A 21,802-nucleotide genomic window follows, 5' to 3' on the forward strand; every position below is an offset into this window, starting at 1 on the left:
AATGGCAGACTGACAGCAAAGGTTGTGGTTCTTAAAAATATGTGTAACTTTGCTGTGGAATGTTTTGGATGCTAAAATTACATAGAGTTTCAAAAAGCAACAGGGCAGATTCACAGCAGGTATGTCAGCCAAGGGCTACTGCATGCCGAATCACCATTTCTGGATCAGAAAGTACATAAGCTGAAAATTACTGGAGTCTGGGAGAGTATTTCTGGGAAGTATCATTATGTGCTTGTCCTGCTCTGGTACTGATTGCAAGGCATCTGTTATTGGCAGCTTTTGGAGACAGGATGCCTGGATAAGTGGGATTTTAGTCTGATATGCTAGAACTGTTCATATATGAGTTGTTTTGCTAGTTCTTATTTAAAGTTTTTTAAATTAAAAAATATTAAAAACTAAGCTGCGTATCTTGTTGGTATGCCTATTAACTTTTTTTGTGTGTTTATTTATATCTAAATCATCAGAACACTTTTAATTGCTCATTACTGCTGTCTTTTCATGTATTCTGGTTCAGGATGTGTACTTGATCAAAGTTTACTTTAATTGCTTGATCAGATTCTTAGTTAAAAAAGCTCATAATTGCATCACATCTGTTGAAGAATGCCTCTGGTTTGTTAAGAATGTAAGAGTGTTTTCATTTATGAAGACTGCAGAAATGAAAAGTTTCACCTGTGATGTACAGTCAGTCTTTTGGCAAAGAGCTGCCTTGTGTTGTACCTCCTGACAAGCTTGATTTACTGACTTGGAGAGAAGAGTAGGATCATATTTCTTGCACTGTACTTCTGTGGATGCCCCTCTTAACTTTGTTCTTGTCTATCAGAAACCTTGGGTGCCCTTTTGTCTATGGAGGCAAGTATATTTTAGAAAGGGAAGATAATGTAGTGGTTAAACCACTGAATTGAGACTGAATGTTCTCTTTTATACTACTTGCTTTTGATGTTGTTTGGAAATAAAATCTCTCTGCATCAGTTTCCCATCTGAAAAAGGGAGGTGTTTTTTTCTCTATTATAAAGGAAGCTATATGGATAAATTGCTGTCCTTGAGCTATTAAATGTTATGAAGTGGTTCACAGAAGGAGGAGGGCAGATCCTGCTAACTGGCTGAATTAAATTTGGTAGTTAGAAATGCTGAGAGTGAAATCTGCTGCAGGATATAAGGTAAAATTTAGTTTACTGACACTAGATTACATGAGGAACTACGTATGTATAGTAACTTTTCACTTTATACATGTCCATAGAGTGGTTAGCACTGTATAGAGTTATAAGGAGCACTGTGGCAGGCTGCTGTAGCATATGTTGGGAAGAAATCTTTAGAGAATCCAGTTATTTTTCTTGATCCATTGGCATGGAGAGCAAGAGGTATCTTTTGGATTAGAGGAAAAACTGACCCAGGCAGCAAAATTAGAGGACAACTATTGTTCAGTCTAGAAGTACTGGGTAGAGCGGGTGGCCCTGTCCCTGAAACAGTTACACTTAATAGAAGTCATTGCTCCTCTTGTTGATCTGTGGTGTTCACATACATGAAGAAGCTCAATCCAATGCACATTGAATGCAAACAGCTGAAGTTCTTGCCCTCAGTTCTGTGTGTTTTGATCACAAACTAAAAGTGGAATGCAGAGTAGACCTAATATTGTTACAGCTTTTGGGTAGTTTTGATCTGTGGCCTTCTAGCCTGAGGGGAGAACAACCATTTTGTTTTCCTCTTGCCTTGAGAAAGCAGAAATGGTACTTGCTTTAATTTTTATTGGGCTTGCCTGTGATAAGCTCTTGGGTAGCTGAACTCTTAGATTTTTATGTCCTTCAGGGAAAATAGACAGTATATCCAGATACGCAGTTCAGCTAATTTCGCAACTGATTACTTCATACTGAAGATAACTGAGTGTCCACATCTCGGGGCTTTGCTAGGAGACACATCTACCCCATAGCAAGGACTGTAGTATTTCCCTTGCAGTGAAAGCATATTGGAAATCAAGCTGATCAGCTGAATCTGGCACATGGAATAAATATTATCTCTCCCTTAAAATGATCCCCTTCTAATTTCACTAATCATCTACAATCTACATTGCCCCTGCCCCACCTCCAAAATCAAGACTTCCAGCCTCCTAGGCTTTCCTTGTATGGCAGTTACTCCTCCTCTCTTCATTGCCCAGTTCACCTTTAGATAAGAACTTTATGCAGTACTTGAGCTGTGGGTTTACCAGGCTTTAATATAGTAGCAAAATGAGGATGTTAACATTGAAAGCGAGGAATTATGTGCCAGCTCCCACATGATGTGGATGTCCCTGCCAATTCTCTATCCTTTTTACAGGCTGTTGTAAATGAATAGGTTGAATAAAGCTGGTCCCAGAGGTGCCCCACTGCTTACCTGTCTCCATATTGAAAAGTGGTTGTTACCCATAGCATTTGCTTCCTATCCATGAAGTGTCTTTTTATCCAATACTGTTGGATAGGAGTTTCTGTAATAATATTTGATATAGAACCTTGTCCAAAACTTCTTGAAAATCTAAATGTTAGCATCCAGTGGATCTCTTCTCCCCATGTGTCTGTTGCCATTGTTACAGAACTGTAGCTGTTTGCGAGGTGGATTTGGTTTCACAGAAGCCATACTGATATTCCCAGCAAGGCAGTGTTTGTGCGTGATCTTATTCTTCAGTATAATTCTTTCTACTGTCTTGCTAGGGGCGGTAACTGTGGAGTGAGAGGATATTGCTGCTATGAACTGTTGTTTGTCAGTGCCTATTAAACGTGGACTGCACCCGCCCGCCAAACAAATGGAACTGTGAATAAAGCATACAGATAAGATTTCACATCTTTTTCACAACTTGTGCTTCAAAAATTCACGTTCAGCCCAGTATGCTGTGATGTCTTAGTAGTTGTTTGCAAGTAAGGCACAAGTTACACTGGATTAGGTGGGCTGTGTTCTAGATTCTTTCACCCACACTTGCCTTCATCCCTGATGTGCTATTTCAAGTCTGCTGAATTGTTTCACTGAGAGACAGCATATGGGAAGTGTTAGTTGCAAAGTTAGTTTCTTTACCATTTCACCCTTATCATTGACAAGACTTTGCAGGATCAGTTGCTTGCGAAAGTATCATACTGGTGGGCTTTTAATTACTTCACCTTAAATGAAAAGGATCAAACTATTTGCTATTAATTTTGACTTTATCTATGACAAATAAAGCCATCTCAGGTTTTGACAGTTAGAGATGTTTTGAGAAGCCCATAACTAGGATGCTGATACATGTGTGTTTTAGATCTACACTATTTCAGTTAGTTAGTATGTTAACCAGTGTTTGTTTCTTACAGAAAAGAGAGTTTGATGTGGATAACTTGAGCAAGCCAGAATTGCGGATGCTTTTGAGTATAATGGAAGGAGAACTAGAAGCACGAGACCTCGTAATTGAAGCTTTGCGGGTAAGTTACTGGGTTGTTGTGATTTGCTTTTTTCCTTTATGCTGTGCATAGAATATTATTAGTGGAAGAGTAAATTGTGATTTTTAGGTTGACTAAATCTCAGTAATTGCAAAATATGTTCTTGTTTAGTTGTTGCCACTTGCTAATTCTATTTAATTTTCGTATAAAATACCAACAAAAATTTCAGAGAACTAAGTGTGAAAACTGCAAAATTACTTCTTCGTTGAATTCTTTTGTATTGTAGAGTCTGTTATTTGTGAAAGGGAGGAATAACTTCAAAGGAAAATTCAGTCCATTTGTCATTTGTTCTAATGGTCTAGATGTTTGTGCATCTAGTCTATTCAATGCATTCATTTTCTGTGAGATGGAAGGAAGGGCAAAATTGGATGGTCATGTCCACTTAGAGAACTTTTGAGGCAGCTTTTTGTTTTTGTGGTGTGGGTTTTTTTGTTTTGTTTTTTAATAAAAGGTGAAATACAGGATATATGCTCCTAACAGCACTCACAAGTACTTGATGAGACTTTTGTTGTGCTAAACACATGTGAAGGTTGGTTTCCTGCTTCAGAAGGTTGCAGTCTGAAAGGCAACTTAGAAGGTCGACAGGAAATGCACAAACAAAACTGTATTTTAGTCAAAAGATGATAATTTTTGGTGACTGTAATGACTTCAAAATTGACCTGGAACAGAATAAAATTTAACAGAGCTACCAAACAAGCTGCAGGTTTGGGAGGGAAAACAGCCTGATATGGTCAGAAAATATTTATATCTTAGTAGTTGGACAGATGGAAATTATGCCCTTTATGGTATCTTAAAGCAAAAACTCACTGTAATAAAATATATCTAATACTAGTTTTTGGTAGAATGTATAATAATTATCAAGTGGTGTGGAAACATTTTCTACTTGTAATGTCACAGTAACAATTGTAAATGCATTTTTATTCAATTTTAATTTGTTTTGTGATGGATTCAGATCACTTGATGCAAATGGAGCTTTCAAGTAGCTGCCATTGATGTACCTGCATTAATAACTAAAACTTTATAGGTATAAACTGCTCTTATTAAATACAATTTTCATTTTGTAATGACAATAAGACACTGGAAGCTATATGTTTCTCAGGGATTACTGAACTTTGAAGTCATTTAGTGTTTGGCCTTCAGGTATATGCAGATGTTGAAATGTACTGCCTTTTCATCTAGCTGTCTTACAATTTCATATCTCATTTTCCTGGACCAGGACTTTTTATTTTCACTGACTGCCAGTTAACGTTCTGTTAAAGGTGAAAAATGTGCACACCACGTCCAGAATCTCTTTGACTCTTCTAACTTTGGAGGAATGCAAATAGAATACTGAGACAATTTTCTCGAATACATATTAATGAGCAAGCTACTACAGTACATACCAAATAATGGATGTATTGAAATTGAATGGGAAAAAAAGAAGAAGAATGCAGTATAAATTAAATGATAGTAAACATTAAACTTTCAGGATAGTGCAGTCCCAGGAGAGATAAAGTCTACATCAGATTCCCATGCACCTGCTGAAATGGGTAGTATGTACACAGTATCTTTTGATGACTAATATAGATCAATACAAAACACAGCTCAATTTCTCATAAGATATATGAATGATGAAAACTTTTTGTTTGCTTTGGTTTGGGTTTTTTTGTATGTGGTTGTGGTTGGTTGGTTTGTTTGTTTGTTTTTTGGTTGGTTGATTTGGTTGGGTTTATGTTGGGTTTTTTTGGTTCTCCTGCATTTCAATTTCTGTTTCATGTATTTTGTAGTAAAATCCTCTAATCAAAATCCACATGGAACTCAAATCTTCCAGGTAGCTTGCCTGGTTAGCTTGGAAAACTTGGAACTTATACCTGCTGAAGAACTGTAGCCTGATATCTTGGAATATGATACTTTCAGGTCTTCTGGCTTCTTAATTGGGAAGACGCAAGTCAGCAGTATTAGTAGCTGGAGTCTCCAAGCAGTGCACAAAATAAGCTACTAGATAGCCAAAGATAGGTCTTTTAAAAAAGTGAATAACAAAAGAATTCCTTTGGAATTGTCAAATTTGGTGCTTTGATTTGTTTCAACAAATTGGCATACATACTTTGTGTATCCTTAAAGAAAGAAGGAAATGGTTTTCATGTAAGGGAAAAGACTTCTTATATTATTATTTCAAAAGCTGATCAAGCTCTGTTTCAAAAGTAGGAAAGTTTGTGTGTGATTGTGTGTTTGAGGAGGTTTTTTGTTTGTTTTTAATCCTACTAGTACTGCAGGGCTGCTTCAAAGTCTAATTTCTCTGATAGGTCAAAGCCTAATAACTTCAAGCCCTATACCAGATAATTTGTGCGTTGCCTTTTTCTCTTAAGTGATCTTCCTGTCAGTATTCAGTCACTGTGGTATATACATTTATTAAGCAGTTTTACACATTCTTGGTCTTTTTTCTAATGCTACGGAAGCAGATCTTTTAATCTTCGCTTAGAAAGTAACTTCATTCTTGTGGTTGTCTTCTCAGATTTTTTGCTATAATCAGTTTAACTACATCATTCCTAAATGTGTGTGCCCTTATCCATATGCGTGTTGCAGGGTTTCACTGAGGATTTTTTAAATTTGTGCAATAAATAGTATTTATATTTCTATTGGAAATACCTCTCCTGGAAAGTTCTGGCATTAAAATGAATCAGTCTTGACTGATCATGAAAGAACTGATAATACTGAATCTAACTAAAGACTGACTTGCATGGTACTACTCTTAATCTGCACCTAGCATGAAGTTTCTCATTTTAACAAGACCTGTTTGATGCATCTCTGTCAGTCTGTCCTTGTTCCATTGTATAAATTACATTGACTTCTGTTGTTTCCCATTTCACTAATTTTGTGTGAAGTCACATTGTGTGCTTTACTGAAGATCTGAGACAGATCTGATGTTTTTTCTTTGCCTATAAAGCCAGTTATGTAAAAAAAACACACCTACCTTCAACATCCGTAGGTAGGATTTCTTTTCAGGCTAACTCTTGCAGGATCATGGTTCTCAGGGTGCTAAATGTTGGTTTGTTTTTTTTTCCTCTTAGTATACATGTCAAGTTGTCACAATCCACAACTTATCCCCAGTATTCCCTGGTGGAATGGAACACAGATTTCTGACACAGAGTTTACGGGATAAGAACTAGGGAGCAGAAGCAGTATTTCTGAATAAGAGATGGAACTTGTCTTAGTGCTTTTGTTTGTTTCTATACCATATTTATAGTATATGTGTGTGTGTATATATATATATATGTATTAGTTACCTGTGTGGATTCTGATGGATTGAGTAGAAAACATTTCCCACCTCTTTGTTTTTGTGGACTGAACCTCAATCTGATATATGGAGCAAACTCTACTGCTCACAGAAATCTAAAATAATAATCTTTTGAATTCGTTGGGTTTTTGTGATTTCTCTTTTTTGTTCTCTTATTTGAAAAATAGCTGTAAAATTATGCACAGTTTGAAGTGCCACTGAAAGAAATTAAACTCCAAAATGATACCCTGTATCAGTTAGTATTGTTGTAATATTGCTTTCTAACAGGGAGACAATGCCCTGGGCTTCCAGAACTGTATTCAGATGCTCGTTGTCTGGCTGTTCATTTACAATGTATTAATTGTATCACAGAATGTATTTGTATTTTATGACTTGCAGTTTAATTTCTCTTGGTACTAGTAGCCATCTCCTCATTTAGCACTTCTAAGATTTTGAATAACTTTTCTGCCTATTTAAAACTTAGTTTCAAAAAAGTGCAGTCCAATGAGAATAAAAAAATAAAGGCTTCAGAGCTTGTCGATCTGCTTTGAAAAGATTGAACTAGGAAATTTTAAGTCTGTCTACTGGGTATTGTTCCAGTGCAGCGTCTCTATTCTGTGTAAATAAAAAAATAAAAAGTAAAAGGGAGAAAGGCCAATAGTTTGGGATTATGGGAAGAAATCTTGTTAAATGAACTAGTCATCCTGGGGAGTGAAGGTGGGGAGGCACAAGGAAGATAAGTTTAGTTAGTAAAGTTAATAACATTGATGTGGTAGATTTTTTTTTTGCTAAGGCAGTTGAATTTACGCCACGTGATAAATTAGAGACAACTGAACCCAAGGTGTCACATAGAATAATTCACTCTTTATTACATCTTTGTGAATAAGGTATTGCAGGGTATCCATTGTATTTTACATGAAGTTTTGATACATTGAAGTCTGGTTTTGAAACAAAAGTAAACTTCAAATCCAAACTGTATTCATTAAAACATGCAGATGACATCTATATCCTCTCATGTTTTTAGAATTCATTGTTTTTCCTTTATAATATGCACAACTGCAGATACATAAGGACAGATAGCATTCCTGCTTCTAAAAGAGGGCTGTTGTTTCCTGCTTCAGTGGTTGAAATTTTGTCTGACTGGGTCAACGTCTCATACTATTGCTGTGTACGTAGTATTATAGTTTGGTGCTTTGATATAAACAGAGAAGGCTGAGGGCTTTTTCGCCCTTAACATGTATAAATTTCTCATAGTATACTCTGATTTGTACAATGCAGAACTCACAGTATTTTGCTGAATTAATCTCTAGTTGAATGCTTTCTCTTTTGGGGAGCCCTGCCAGTCTAGAATTTGGAAGTTGGAGAAATTCAGACTTTAAATAGTTGCAGTAATTATGAACCACAGCAATTTAAGTTGCTGGACAAGTTCAGCTCTGTGAGGACCTATGGCCTTGGAATAGCAGACCTTTGCGCGCTTCGGGTCAGATTTCCAGATTTATTCTCCAAGTGAACGGTCAATTTCCTGAGGAGAACAGCATCAGGATTCGCCTCGAAGAAGGTGATCTTTATATAAATCTTTCTCATTAGCACACTGATATTGTATAACTACTACACCAAATGACTTAAGACAGTTCTTTTTGAATCTGTACTTTATTTTAGTGGCTCCATGATCAGGGTTGCACTAGAATTAAAATCAGATTAACATTTAAATTGTTAAAGTCATTTAATTAATGAGAAATAACATGTTGTTCAGTCGCTATTGGGAATGCAAATAGTTTAAAAAGGAGAGAGCCTTAACTATGGGTGCTGCTTCCATCTGTCCCAATTATCCAAATAAGCTGCCTGCCTGTAATAAGGGGATAATATATTCCTAATGTGGAGGTGATGTGGCCACATAATCAAAGCACAGGTCTGGCCTCCCACAACTGTGACCTCAAATACAGCATGCATTTGTTGTTGTTGGGGTTTGTTGTTGGTGGTTTGTTGTTTTTTTTTTTTTCTCCAGCCATAAAGAGGTTTCTGTAACTGCCTGCTATCTAGAGGATTTTATAAAGTGCATTGATCCTCATGTGATGAATTGAAGTGCTAGTGTTAGCTGTCAAGCATGGAATTATACATGCTAAATGCTGCTTTTAGTGGCGATTCTCTCATAAATTTAAATCATGAGTAGGTTCTTTTTCATCTAAAATTTTAAAGCCCAACTTAGTTGGGATTTTTATTTTTTAATCATTTTGTTTGCCTATGTAAATTTCATTAGATGGTGAATAGTAAAATGAAAATTTATATTTTTCTGCTTCTACGGTATGCATTAATTAGTGTGAACAAAGAGAAAAAGGAAATCCTTGTCGTACTAGATCCTTTAAATGTACCATACTAAATAGATTTAGAACAACTTATTTGGATTATTGGGGAAAATCGCCAGTGAAATAAAAAAAGGCTAAAAGAATTGTCAATACCAGCAATGGATATATTTTTGTTTAATTAAAATTGACTACAATATCAATGGCGTTTCTGTTGATCCATGTCTCTGAGCTCAAGCAAGCTACAAATCAACAAATTTTGTGTGTGGGATGACTGGATCAGGAGGACAGTATGAGAACTGCTAGGTGAATTTGCTTCAGAGCTGTAAAGCCCTACTGTATTTAGTTTTTACCATAACTTCATAAGGAAGGAAAGTTTATCTTCCATGTATGTGTGTGTGTGTGCTGGTTGAATCCATTAGCTACTGAACTGTAAAATGCAGATTCAGGAAAAATCAGACTTCATTAATTTAGCTTCTCATAGAACTTAGATAGTTTAACTTAAGTTTATGAAAAGATGAGACGAAAAAGATCTCTGCTGTGGGAGTTAGTTCTGCCAGAATTGTAAGTACGGTTTATCTTCCTGAATGTAAGCATTTTGAAGGTCTGCAGGCCAATCAATAGAGCTGGAAATGAATCATACTTTCTGTATTATGTCTGAGTAGAAAATCCATATAAGCCAATTTCTGACTTCCCCTAGCAAGGCATGTGAGTTCTTGAAGAACAGTGGTAGAATTTTGTAATGAAGGTGTGGATATTAATGTAATGAAATAGGTAGGTCAAAAGAGAGAAGTTAATGCATCATGTCATAATACCTCTTAGCTACATTCAAGTTTAATAACCTGTTCTATTAGCTTTCCCTTAAAAAGCTTCCAATTTAAAAAGACAAGATTATTTTAAAATAAGGATAAACAGGTTTTAGAAAGTGTAGTGATTAATTTGTAGAATACATGATGTTTCTTTAAAATAAGTAATGCACAGTATGTTAAATGCCAATTTTCAGGTTTCAGCTCTCCTGTGAATCATTTAGAACTATTAAGACATCAGTATTCAATTCCATGAGAAATTCAGTAGTTTAAAGGAAGTCTTAGAAAAAACTTTTCTTTTCAGGAGGATAATTTGTCTTGAAATTACTGGATTATTTCAGAAATTTCTTAAATAAGTAGCTGCAATGAAAAGACTCCGTTTCAAAGGCTATAATGGTATGGTCCAATGTTACTTCAAAACACTGCTCCATTTTTTTCTAAAAGAGTATATAATTAAATTGAACTTTGTTTTGCAAAGTATTGTATTTTAGAAAAATGAAAAAATGTTTCTTTGTACTAACATTCTGTTAGAAAATTCTGGTGATACGGGTGGCTTTAAGATGTTTGGGTTCATTATGGTAAAGGCCATATTTACATATTGATATATACTTAAATATGTGTGTGTGTGAATGAAGCACTTGGGTTAATCTACCCTAGCATGCAGATCAAGAGCATACTTTAGAAGATACTCTTCCCATTGCCACACCGAACTTTGCTGTGACTTGCATTGCAGACCACTCTGAGACTGTGTAAACTGAACAGCACCAATTGTGTTGATCTACAAACTTGTTCCTGTTGTGTCGCACTACCTGCTGATGTTGACATAATCACTGTATACCTATAAATGCCCTTTTCCAGGGTTGTTTGTGTCAATATAGTAGGAAATATGAGCTGATTTGGTCTAAATTAAAAAAATAATACCTTTGTCCCCCATGTTCACCTTCTAAAACCAGAGTTTCCCCAGTGCTTTCTACCATTATAATAATTCTTGCATTTAAGACAGATGGACCTTGCTTGTCAAGTTGCCAGATGGGTCATTGTAAAATGTTCTTCTGGGTTTTCTTTCTCCCCAAAGGGCAGAATGCATTTTCTGCTCATGCTAGTTTGATTTCAAGTCCTGAGCTGTACATTGTAGAAGGCTATTATTAGTAAACCTGTCTTTCAATTTTGGCCGACAGTGATTAAGCACTGAACAATATAGTTTTATTTTAATCTCATTGAAAATATGAACTATTCTGGTGATAACTGTCATGTGTACATATTTCTGTACCACTTTTGCAATTCTTTAAGTGTATGTGAAGATCAAACAATATTTCCAAAAAGAAACAAACCCTGAGTGTATCATACTTTATCATGACAGTATACTACGTAACAACATTAGGTTTTGGTGGTTAACCAAGAGTGATACTGGAATAACAATGCAAAATGTGGAGTCATTCATGCTTGGCTCTGCGTTTTCAGTAATTAATTAGCTGTTCCTTGGGAGAAAAGAAAAAAAATATATTAAGTAAAATATTTGGTAGAAGAGCTGTAGATACTTGCAAAATATACTTACCTAAATTGACCTGTCTGTTTCCCACTGAGTTCCGTCTATAATAGCAAAAGAGCTTCTTTCACTTGGCCAAGGCAGATCTTTGACTACTGCAGGTTGAGAATTTAGTTAAGAAAATTAGAGTTTTCATGTCCTTTTAATGTTAGTTATTGTCTTCTGCATCTTGTGATGGGGTGATACTTAGTTTTGCCTGTACTCTAAGTTACCCATTAAAATAGAATTATTACCAATACCATAATTGGAAAAAGTTTTTATCCCAAACTACCGCACAAAGTCAACAAGAATTGTGCCATAAGACTTAGTACTTCTAGAATGAACTTAAAGGTGAGAGGGCAAGAAACCTGGGAGCTATCAAGGAAAAGGGAATGAATCCACATAGTTTAGTTGTTCTCAAATTGACTGATAGGTAGAAAAATTACGTGTATATTAAGTGTAGTTTGTCAAAGGAAGTTACACCACCTATAAATTATGAAGACCCTTACCTGCAGTAATTCTGCGAAGTTGTGAAGTTAAAATGCAATTCTGAACTTCTCCTTTATGTACGAATCCCCTGGTGCTTTTGTACTAAAAAATAGAGCTAAGAGCACACAGAAGGCGGCTTCAGAGGTTTCTGGCAGCCAGGAAGACAGCCTGTTTTGTAGCAGGTGTCTTTGAAAAATGGTGATTAGGTAGGAGGAGGAGCAGAAGGTGTTAAACTGTATGTAACAGAAGGTTATTGTTGTAGACAGTATGATGGCAGTTGTTGGCCTTGGTGACAGAAGTGAACCATGAAATAATTTTGTTTGCATTGCTCTTTTTGCGTGTTGCAATTTCTTTGCAAAAATTTAATCTTCACTAAATTTTTGGAAGGCAATGGTCTGCAGTTTGTGTCATTGCTCATCTAATTACTAGTTCTGATTTATTGACTTACACTTTAATTATGGTTGCATGTGCATTTTCTCTGCTCTTAAATATAGTTTGTCTTTACCTGTCCAATGATTCTGGTTATGATTAAACCTTTGACCATCTTAATATTAGTTTATTGTAATGTTCTGGACATGGCTGTCAAAAAGTATTATATCATTATTGCAAGCTATTTAAAATTGACTGCAAGGAAACTATGAAATGTGAATAAATGTGAGACAGGTTAGCAGGTGAAATGATTTTTCAGTGCTTAGTTTGGAATTATTTCTTTATCTGTGGTTTATTTGAAATTTTAAAGTAATGCAGCATGCTTTTTGTTCACCTAATTGAAAAAGTGTTGGAAACAACCATAAAGAATGTTCAATTCATTTTTTTTCCTATCTTGATAACAGTTTATGTATTGATTTTGTGTTTTTTTTTTTAATTTACATTATGTCAGTTAAAATTATTTTTATAAAATTACTTGACATGTTTTTGCACCCTACTTTATTGCCGAACAATTTAAGAAAATAACAGTGTTCCAGTAAATATCTCTGTGGATATTAGTTTTTGAAAATTGCATGACTAGTTACAATGTAAGAAAATAGCTTCTGTGGCATGACAACAAAATCACAAGGCCTGCTTAAGACAGCAAAACATAACACTGTACTTCAGGAAATGTGAAATTAAAGGATGGTCTTATACCTTATTCCTGAAGTCCGTGTTGTAATAATGTGGAAATACTGATTATAGTATTGGGGGGATAGCTTTGTATGTAGTATTTTATTTCAAGGATCATTTCAGATGCCTATGAAAGTATTTGCTTTTCTTATATTCAGTGTTTTTGTAGTAATGGTTCTCTAGGCATGGATAACTAGCAATAAATACTTTTTTTTGCATTATGAAAGGTGTCAAGTAAACTGTGTTTGGATTTTCCTTCAAGTAACACTTTTATTTCTTGCACTTCATGATGAATGGAACCAAGTCTTGCCTTTTGCAGTAGGTGTGCTGCAGTCCCTGGACTGGTTAACTTTGTTGATCTGAGGGATCCCAGTATTTAGACACATAGAAAGGCCTCTTCTAGAAGCTACCAGCCAAATAAGTTTTCCAGAGTGTTACATCACTTCCTGTAGTAGTTATTTGCTATTTGCCAAAGAGAGATATTAAGCACTGAGCAAAATAAAACTTTTGGTAAACCATATTAAACAGTCCTGTTTACATGTTGTTTTACTGAGCTGAAGTTTCAGTTCTCAGGTAGATACCCTTATTCTAGGCTCTCCTAAAATTGGAGACTACAAGTATAAAACTGTGAGACTCATTTTCTTTTATGAAAACTCTATGGCCTTGCATTGCCAACATCCTTTTCACTCTGTCCTTTGCAGCAGTGACTGTTAAACTGATAATAGTCTCTTTTTGTTTTTCACATAAGATCTGAATATCTTTATTGTTGCCAGGCATGCAACTACTAATTTAGCTGAACGTATTCTGCTGGTTGCTTATTTGGATAATTGCTTTTCCTTTCCCACTTGATTCCTCCTACACTCTTCTGTTCTTTCTGCATAATCTAACATCAACTAGTGAGTAAAGATACACACACTATTTGTAAAAATAATAAAAAATTCCAGCATCATGTTGATGTAACTGTTTCTTGTTTTCTCTGCATGAATAATACAGCTGTGACTTCATTCTTAGTATGACTTATTTGTTTGCCATCATTACTCACATTGCTGACAATGAGAAGTGTACCCGGGTCATCCTGTCTGTATTATTATGTTAACTGAAATTTTCCATTTTTAGCTAAGGGAACACACACAGAATATTTCCTCTATGCCAATGAGTAGGACAGTTAATTTTGTTGATGGTAACACTGAATTGCAACTGGTAATACCCCTTTATTTTCTTTGTGTGTCTCTTCATGTTACTGAGGAAAAAAATGTATAAGGTTTCTTCTTGGTTCTTCCAAATAAATTATTACAGTAATTTAGAAAAAGATAATTATGAATAAGATAAAAGATTTGCTTGGGGTCCTTTTCAAGTTCAACACTTGTGAAAGCAATTACTTTTGTTATTCTTGTGTGTATGTGTTCCCGTAATTTTCTCCCTCCCACTCTGTTCTGATGCTGTTCTGGACTGGTGGACGGGTCTTTCCACCTGCAGTTCTCCCAGAAAGAAGTATCTGCCTTGCAAGGTCTGGCATGTGCTAAAACTGCTTAGCACTAGGTCTCTTTTAAAAGCCAGTGTTCCATTTGTACAAATAAATGCAAAATTCAAGAAAACAGAGCTACGGTGATTACAGTGAGTTCTCTCTGAAATAGCAGAGTAAAATTTTAGCTAGATATTGTGGAAATACAAGCTATTATATGACAATTTTAGAAAGGTAAACGGTAAGAAATGGTATCTGTAAAGAGAGCACTTGCTGGAAAATGACTTTGAAGTTTTAATAAAGGGCAAAAAATCCAAAATATACAATGTGGATGAGTATCCTGTTTCCTTTAAAGTATTCCATTTTAGAAATCAAATTTGCTTAGTTAAATCTATTCATTCACTCATTCAGCCTCTTTACTAGGGGCAATAACAAGAGCAAAATTCTTATTGGAGGTAGTACACTGACCAACTGCCTGACCACTTCAGGGCTCACCTAAATCTAAAACGTGTTGTTAAGAGCATTGTCCAAATGCCTCTTGGACACCGACAGGCTTGGGGTATCAATTCCATCTCTAGGAAGCCTGTTCTACTGTTTGACCACCTTCTCGGTAAGGAAATGCTTCCTAATATCAAGTATAAACCTCACCTGGTGCAGCTTTGTCCCATTCCCTTATGTGCTGTCACTGGATCTCAGGGAGGAGAGACCAGCACCTCCCTCTCCACTTTCCCTCCTCAGGCAGATGCAGAAAGCAATGGGGTCATCCCTCAGCCTTGTTTTCTCCAAACTAGACAAGCCCAAAGGCCTCAGCTGCTCCTCACAAGCCATTCCTTCCAGCCCTCTTGCCAGTTCTGTTGCCCTGCTCTGGACACATTCAAGGACCTTCACATCTTTTTTAAAATGTGGTGGACCCACAGAACTGCACAAAGCACCCCAGATGAGGCTGCACCAACACTGAGTGCAGCAGGATAATCTCTTTTGATCAGCTGGTTATACTGTGTTTGATGCACCCCAGGATGGGGATTTCCCATCTGTGCTGCCACGGCCCACACTACTGACTCACAATGAGCTGCTGTCACCAACACCCCCAGGTCCCTTTCTGCAGGGCTGCTCTACAGCCACTCCTCTTCTAGTTCATACTTATGCCTGGTGTTACTCCATCGTAGGTACAGAATCTGGTATTTGGACTTGTTAAATTTCATGCCATTAATCATTGCCCAATGCTCCAGTATATCTAGATCCCTCTGCAAAGCCTCTTGTCCCTCAAGAGAGTCAACAGCACCTCTGAGTTTAGGATCATCAGCAAACTTGCATATTGAACAGAACTGGCCCTAGAAATGAGCCCTGAGGAACATCACTGGTGACCATTTGCCAGCCAGATGTAGCCCCATTTGCTGCAACCATTTGAGCCTTGCCTTTTAACAAGTTCTTCACCCAGCAGACTGTGAACCTGCTGATCCCACAATTGGACAACTTGCCCAGAAGGATGCTGTTAGGGACAGTATCGAAAGCCTTACTAAAATCTAGAAAAATTACATCCCTTCATCCACTAAGCGGGTGACCTTATCATAGGAGGGTATCAGATTAGCTAAACAAGACTTTCTGGTTGTCAACCCAAGTTGAGTGTGCCTGATGGTTGCATTATAATTTCATAATTTACATAAGTTTTCATTAAAATAATTAAAGTTTGGTAATTATGTAATAGCCATGCAATAATATAGGATGATATTTTAACTGAGATTTTGATAGCCTGAAAATATGAAAATCTAAATGAAAAAGAAACAGATTGATTTAGTTAAAGTTTTTCTGTGATGCCTTTGGTATGTTTTTTCTGTTGCTGAGCTGAAGAAACTTTTTCACTGCTAAGTATAGAGGTTAAAGTCCTCTTTTTTGGTAGAGATGAAGTCAGATTTCCTTCAACACCTCAGAAGAACGGCTGACAGATTTCCATGCAAAGAATTATGAATTGATTTACATGAATTTGAACATGCAAAAAAGTCTACATGATGAATGGTTATTTAAAGTAACCAGAAAACTCAAGTATCTCTATCCATTGAGACTCATTATCAATATGAAGATCTGTATTATTTTCAGAAATAATAAATGTCTGGGTGGTTAGATAATCAGAGCATCGAACAGTGATACTTCCTTACAAAATATTGGCCTATAATTTTCAAATGTTAAGTATCAGACAACAAAGCTGTGATAAAATAGATCTAATGTCATCTTTATATAGAACATCTGGATGGCTCTTCTCAATTAAAAACACATGTTGTTTCACAACTTGAACTTTTACTCTTTTCTCCTTTGGAAACTTAGTGCAAGGTCTGTTACATCTGTAAGAAGTGAAGAATATTTTATATTTACTTCTTTTTTTTTTTTTTTCTTGTTGGTACTGATCTATTAGTAACTGATCTTAGGTTTGTAATATGGCCTTTTCATTTTTAAAGCCTCAACCTCAAAATAGTAGATATTCATTACTCTAAGGGAGAAAACTAGTAAAGAAGGATTGGAAGCATGTGTCTATCTGTCCTGTCTGTACATATTACTTTCACAGAGGTTTTTGTCAGGTAATGAGGAGAAAGGGAAGGAAGTTGTGCTAATTAGCGATATTGAGGTAATAACAAACTGATGCTTACTGGATGATAATCTCTTTTTATGGAGTCAGACCCTTAAGGAAATTCAGGCCTGATCATTGCCTTGGTTCTTCCTCAGTGCTTTCCGTTATATTGTAAATCAGGATTGTTTAAGTGTTAATTAAATTATGTTCTCCTGTACACAGAGAGATTTGAATTAATTATTAAGCATGCTGTTCTTTTGTTAAGTCTGCTTTTTAGTGCAGAGAAAATTGTATAGCTTTTTACAAACCACTTTGATATTTGGATGCTTGGCATGAAATAGAGAAAATCTAGGTTTTTGTTGTTTTCGTCAACTGCTAGGTAAGATCTGACCTTTTATGCCTTAAAATGATATTTTTGTGTATTTTCTTAAGTGGAGGTTACTGAGGGTAGCTTTGCAAAACAACATACAGTCCTATATTCAGAGCTTTCTTTTTACTCTGAAAAATACTTTTTAAAAGCTTGGATTTAAAGATATGTGATTCTGAGAGAAAGTGACACTTCATGAATTACAAGTTTTTGAAAAAGTTCTATGGGTTGTTGTGAATGAGAGAATAATGCAACATTTTGTCATTACTTTTATTCTAAAGGTTCACGCTTGGTGTAACTTTTCTAGAAAAAAGTTTCCACTTTCATGCAGCCTATTTCACTGTAACAAGTTTCATAGATATATTTGCATGTTATATGACTGTTATGGGACACTGTTCCGAGTTAGTTTTGAATGCTTTTTATGACTATGTGCGCCTTACATTAAAAATTTCTAAGCAGGTGTATTTTCTTTATTAGTACCTCTACCAAAAAACTTGAATTCTTTCATGATCCTGGTCAGTCATCTGTAAAGAGCATTTTTTTAATAGTATGAAACAATTATATAGGTCCGTCAGAGCATAATCAACCTGTATGTTGGTTTTGATTTAACTTGCTGATTGCACCCTGTTTCTCAATTCTTTCTGCTGTTTTCACCATTTTTGAAGCAGCAGCCTGTTACGATCCTCAGTCTTCTTCAGAGAATTTCCTTTTTTTTCTTTTAGGATTCAATAATATCCTTGGATTGTACACACGAGTTTTTTGTCTTAGGGTACTTGACAGCTTTCATGGAAACAGATGATTTGAATATATTGGTCAAACATTTTTCACATAATATTGAGTTCATAAAAATCTAACTCACTTGTAGACTTTGCATGGGTATACACTGTCCCAGTGTGGAAGAATTGAGACTATAATTAATGTTGTAACAAGAAATGAATTGTCAAATGTTCATTGACAGAAATCATGCTGCAGGATACCATTTCTTCAGCAGTCATTGATGCTTACATTTCCATTTTTAGTTTGTTCTGTAAAACTATATGTGGAAGTAATATCTCATATGAGACTTGGAAAACATTCATTTACATGTGCATAAAATATCACAAAACCAAATAAAAAACAAACGAAACAAACCCCACAACCAAAAAAAACAACAAAGCTTCCAAACCCCATTGTATAACAAAAATGCTATCATTCTTTGAAGAGTCATTCTTAATTAATCCTCATTATATATCATATTCCCCAACCCACCCGCACCCCACCACCTCTGATAATTCTCTTCTTAAATGACTAACTCCAGCAAATCACTTTGAGACATTGTATAATGCCACTGAATAAAATTTTTGAACATGTTCTCTTTTATCCACCTTCCTCTTAAAAATAAAATCTGTTATCCTTTCAATTTTATTTATAATGAAGGGTTCACCCCCATCTTCAACATATCACATAAACAAGATTTTACTGCCTTCTCTGCTGGGTACTTTTAGAAAACTTTTTACCACTCCCTAATACATATGTCAAGAGAAAATATTAATATGAACCTATCAACATCTGTTGAAACAATTTTAGTATATGTGGAAAAGGAAATTAATCAGAGGAACAAACGCTCTTCAAAGGAAGGAAATTTTGTTTAAGGGTACTGAGGCAGCTTTAATTCAGTTCCATTGTTCCACAGCAGTGTAGGACATGCAGTCCTATTTTTGATGTTTATCATCAGTTGCTACATGGAAGACTTGGACTTGCTGAACTCTTAACTTGGCAGGTAAATGAAGAGGAAACTCTGAGATACATTGGGGGGAAATGCAGTATTAACCTTAAAAATACTGTTGCTTATATATTCTGTTGCTGATTACATAAGTTGATTATGAAAACTCATTTCAGCAAATGTGTGCAATTAATATCAACACAGGTTATTACCAAAATAAAACTAACAATGCAGCTTATATTATGTGATTAATTTTTCATTTTTTCTGTATTGGTCTCATTTTTTATTTATATATTAATTGGTTGTGTTTGTTTTTCTTTGCTTTTTTGGTGCTTTTAGCTCTAAATCCACAGTAAGCTGGATACTATTTGAAGGCCTCCCTGCCCCCTAACATTCTTGTTAGGGAAAAACATCTAATCAGATTTCATAATTCTCAGTTTGATCACTAAAAATAGTTTGTTTTTTTTTTTTCTTTTCTTCTTCTTAAGTGGAACACAAGAAACAAGTGACTGCCGGCCAGTTCCTATACTGGATTTGCAGCTCTTCCCACAGCCCATTGTCCAGATACCTCCACTCCTTTTGTAATTCTCCCTGCACACCTGCAGCCAGTCTTCATCAGCCACTAGATAAACGGAGTCAGTGGCTGCAAAGGGTCAGCTTGGGAGATGGAAGTGTCCAGGAGGGAGCTGACAGATAGGTGCACAGAGATGACTTGAATAGAGTCAAATAAATTGGTGTAGGGATGAATGAGGTGTCTTGCTGGATGAGATAGGCGAGTTCCCTGAGAGGCAAATAAAATAAACAGTTTAACTTACAGCCTGGTTGTCGGGATTCTTGTTGGCTGCAGATCTAGGAGAGAAAACTCGAGGCTAAACCTTCCCTTTGTGTCGCACAGCTGCATAATCCTCAGAATTGCTCAGTGCTGATTTTTTTTATTTTTGAAAGTATCACAGACTAAACGTTCTGTTTTCTACGTCATAAAGTATTTTCATGATCATAAGCAAGATGTAAGACTTGTTCCACCAGTAAGTAATTAATTGCTTTTCCTTCCTCTGAGAGCTCATTTCTATCATTTGTTACTTGAGAAGGTTACTAGCATCTACAAGATTAAAAAAATAACAGTCCTAGAAGAAATCACTAATCATAGAGTAATTTAGGTTGGAAGGCACCTCAAGAAATCATTCAGTCCAATCTTCTGCTTAAAGCAGGACTAACATCAAATATGGATTGAGTTGCTGATGGCCTTATTCAATCCAGTTTTGGAAGTCTCCGAGTGACAAAGGTTTTGTGTTTTCTCTGGGCAACACATTCCAGTGCTTATCTGCTCTCACCAAGAACAGTTTGAGTCCGAGTTGAAATTCCCTCATCAGATCATGGGATGATTGCTGCTTGTCCTGTGGCTGTGCAGACCTCTAGCAAATTCCTCCCTGATTGATTTCCACTGAGAAGTCCTGTTTCCACATAGCTCTTCCTTGAAGAGAAGTTGTGTTGTACCTTTTGATCTTCTTTCATGCCTCTCTGAAGATATTTTTAAGTTCTGCTGTATTTTTTTTTAGTACAAACTTGTAGTCTATCCTTGATCTAACATAATGCTATAGACCAGCCTGTCCATAAAGACATTTTTGGTTTTCATTCTTTTTAAGTAGTAGTTGCACTTTTATTTTAGTATCCCTGTTTAATCTTTCAGATCCTGTGTAAGGATTTAAAAGCTCTATATAAATGCGATGTTGATATTGGATTGAATTCAAAAACTGGTCTAAATAAGTTTAAGCTTTTATCCTATTGCAGTAGTTAATTTCATTAATTAACTATTTAAAGGTGGGTTTTTTCTTTGTTTTTAGATATTTTTTCTTGATTTGTGTGTGCTTACTGTCACTTTTCATCAGCAGTTACCTGTTGGAGTATTTATCTTAAGTCATAATTTCATGTACCACTGGCATAGGCTGCAAAAAGTATCATTTGCCATAGACATGTTTTTATACCTTTAAATGTTTTCAGTCTCAGTCCTTCCGTTAAAAGGCTAGTCACTGTGCAAATGAGTACATACATAAACGATGTATAAATTCATATAGCAGCTTTCACAATGCCGCAGTTGTGATTACCTCCTACAGTGGGTGCATATTCTGTCTGGTTTTGAAAACTTCCTGTTTGAAAATGCATTCAGTCAATCACAAATCAACATTTTAAATGTCATTTTCTGTATATATTGCTGGGCAATTGAAGTTAATATATAAGACACTACTAATGCTGTTTTAGCACAGCCACCAGATTATGCAGAGACTATTTTAAAGGATGGATTACCCATGTGACATTAGACTATACATTCCCCAGATAACGAGTGCCATAAAGAATAGGTATCTTGATGTTGCTACTAGCTTTTATGACTTGAAATTCAGTGCTGAAAGATGATGTAAGAGAGACTCTTTTCTGATTCTAGTATTTCTGTTTCTCCCATCTGATGTATTTTAGTGAAGAGCAAAGGGACAGAAGTATTATTTAGCAGCTGGAGGAATCATGAAAAAAAAAAAACCCTGAAAGATTATGCATTTCCAGCATTAGCTTAATGAAAGATAGACTTTGGTAATAATACTAGCTTCAGGTATTCCCATTTATCTTCTTGTGTCCTTTCTTACCCAATTTGTTACCACGTTGCAACATCCTCCCCCCTTACATGTTGGCACATTTGTGTGTCGACCATTTTATGAGAAGATCGTGGAAAGGATCCTGCTGAAAAATTGTCAAGGAGAAGAAGCCCTGGGGCTTGTTTGTGTCTTCCCCTTGCCCTGATATCAGAGTTGTCCCACAG

At 35.9% G+C, this 21,802-nt stretch overlaps 1 protein-coding gene across 1 annotated transcript in view; it reads left to right on the plus strand.

The window, feature by feature from the left end:
* The window catches only part of CTTNBP2 (cortactin binding protein 2), an 89,281-nt gene that overhangs the window by 8,317 nt on the left and 59,162 nt on the right, over positions 1 to 21,802 (plus strand). Inside the window, 1 exon segment of the mRNA XM_082055405.1 lies at positions 3,306 to 3,413. Coding sequence (XP_081911531.1) covers positions 3,306 to 3,413 — 108 coding nt within the window.

This window comes from Streptopelia decaocto (genome assembly GCF_964273445.1).
Source record: "Streptopelia decaocto genome assembly, chromosome: 1".
NCBI lineage: Eukaryota > Metazoa > Chordata > Aves > Columbiformes > Columbidae > Streptopelia > Streptopelia decaocto.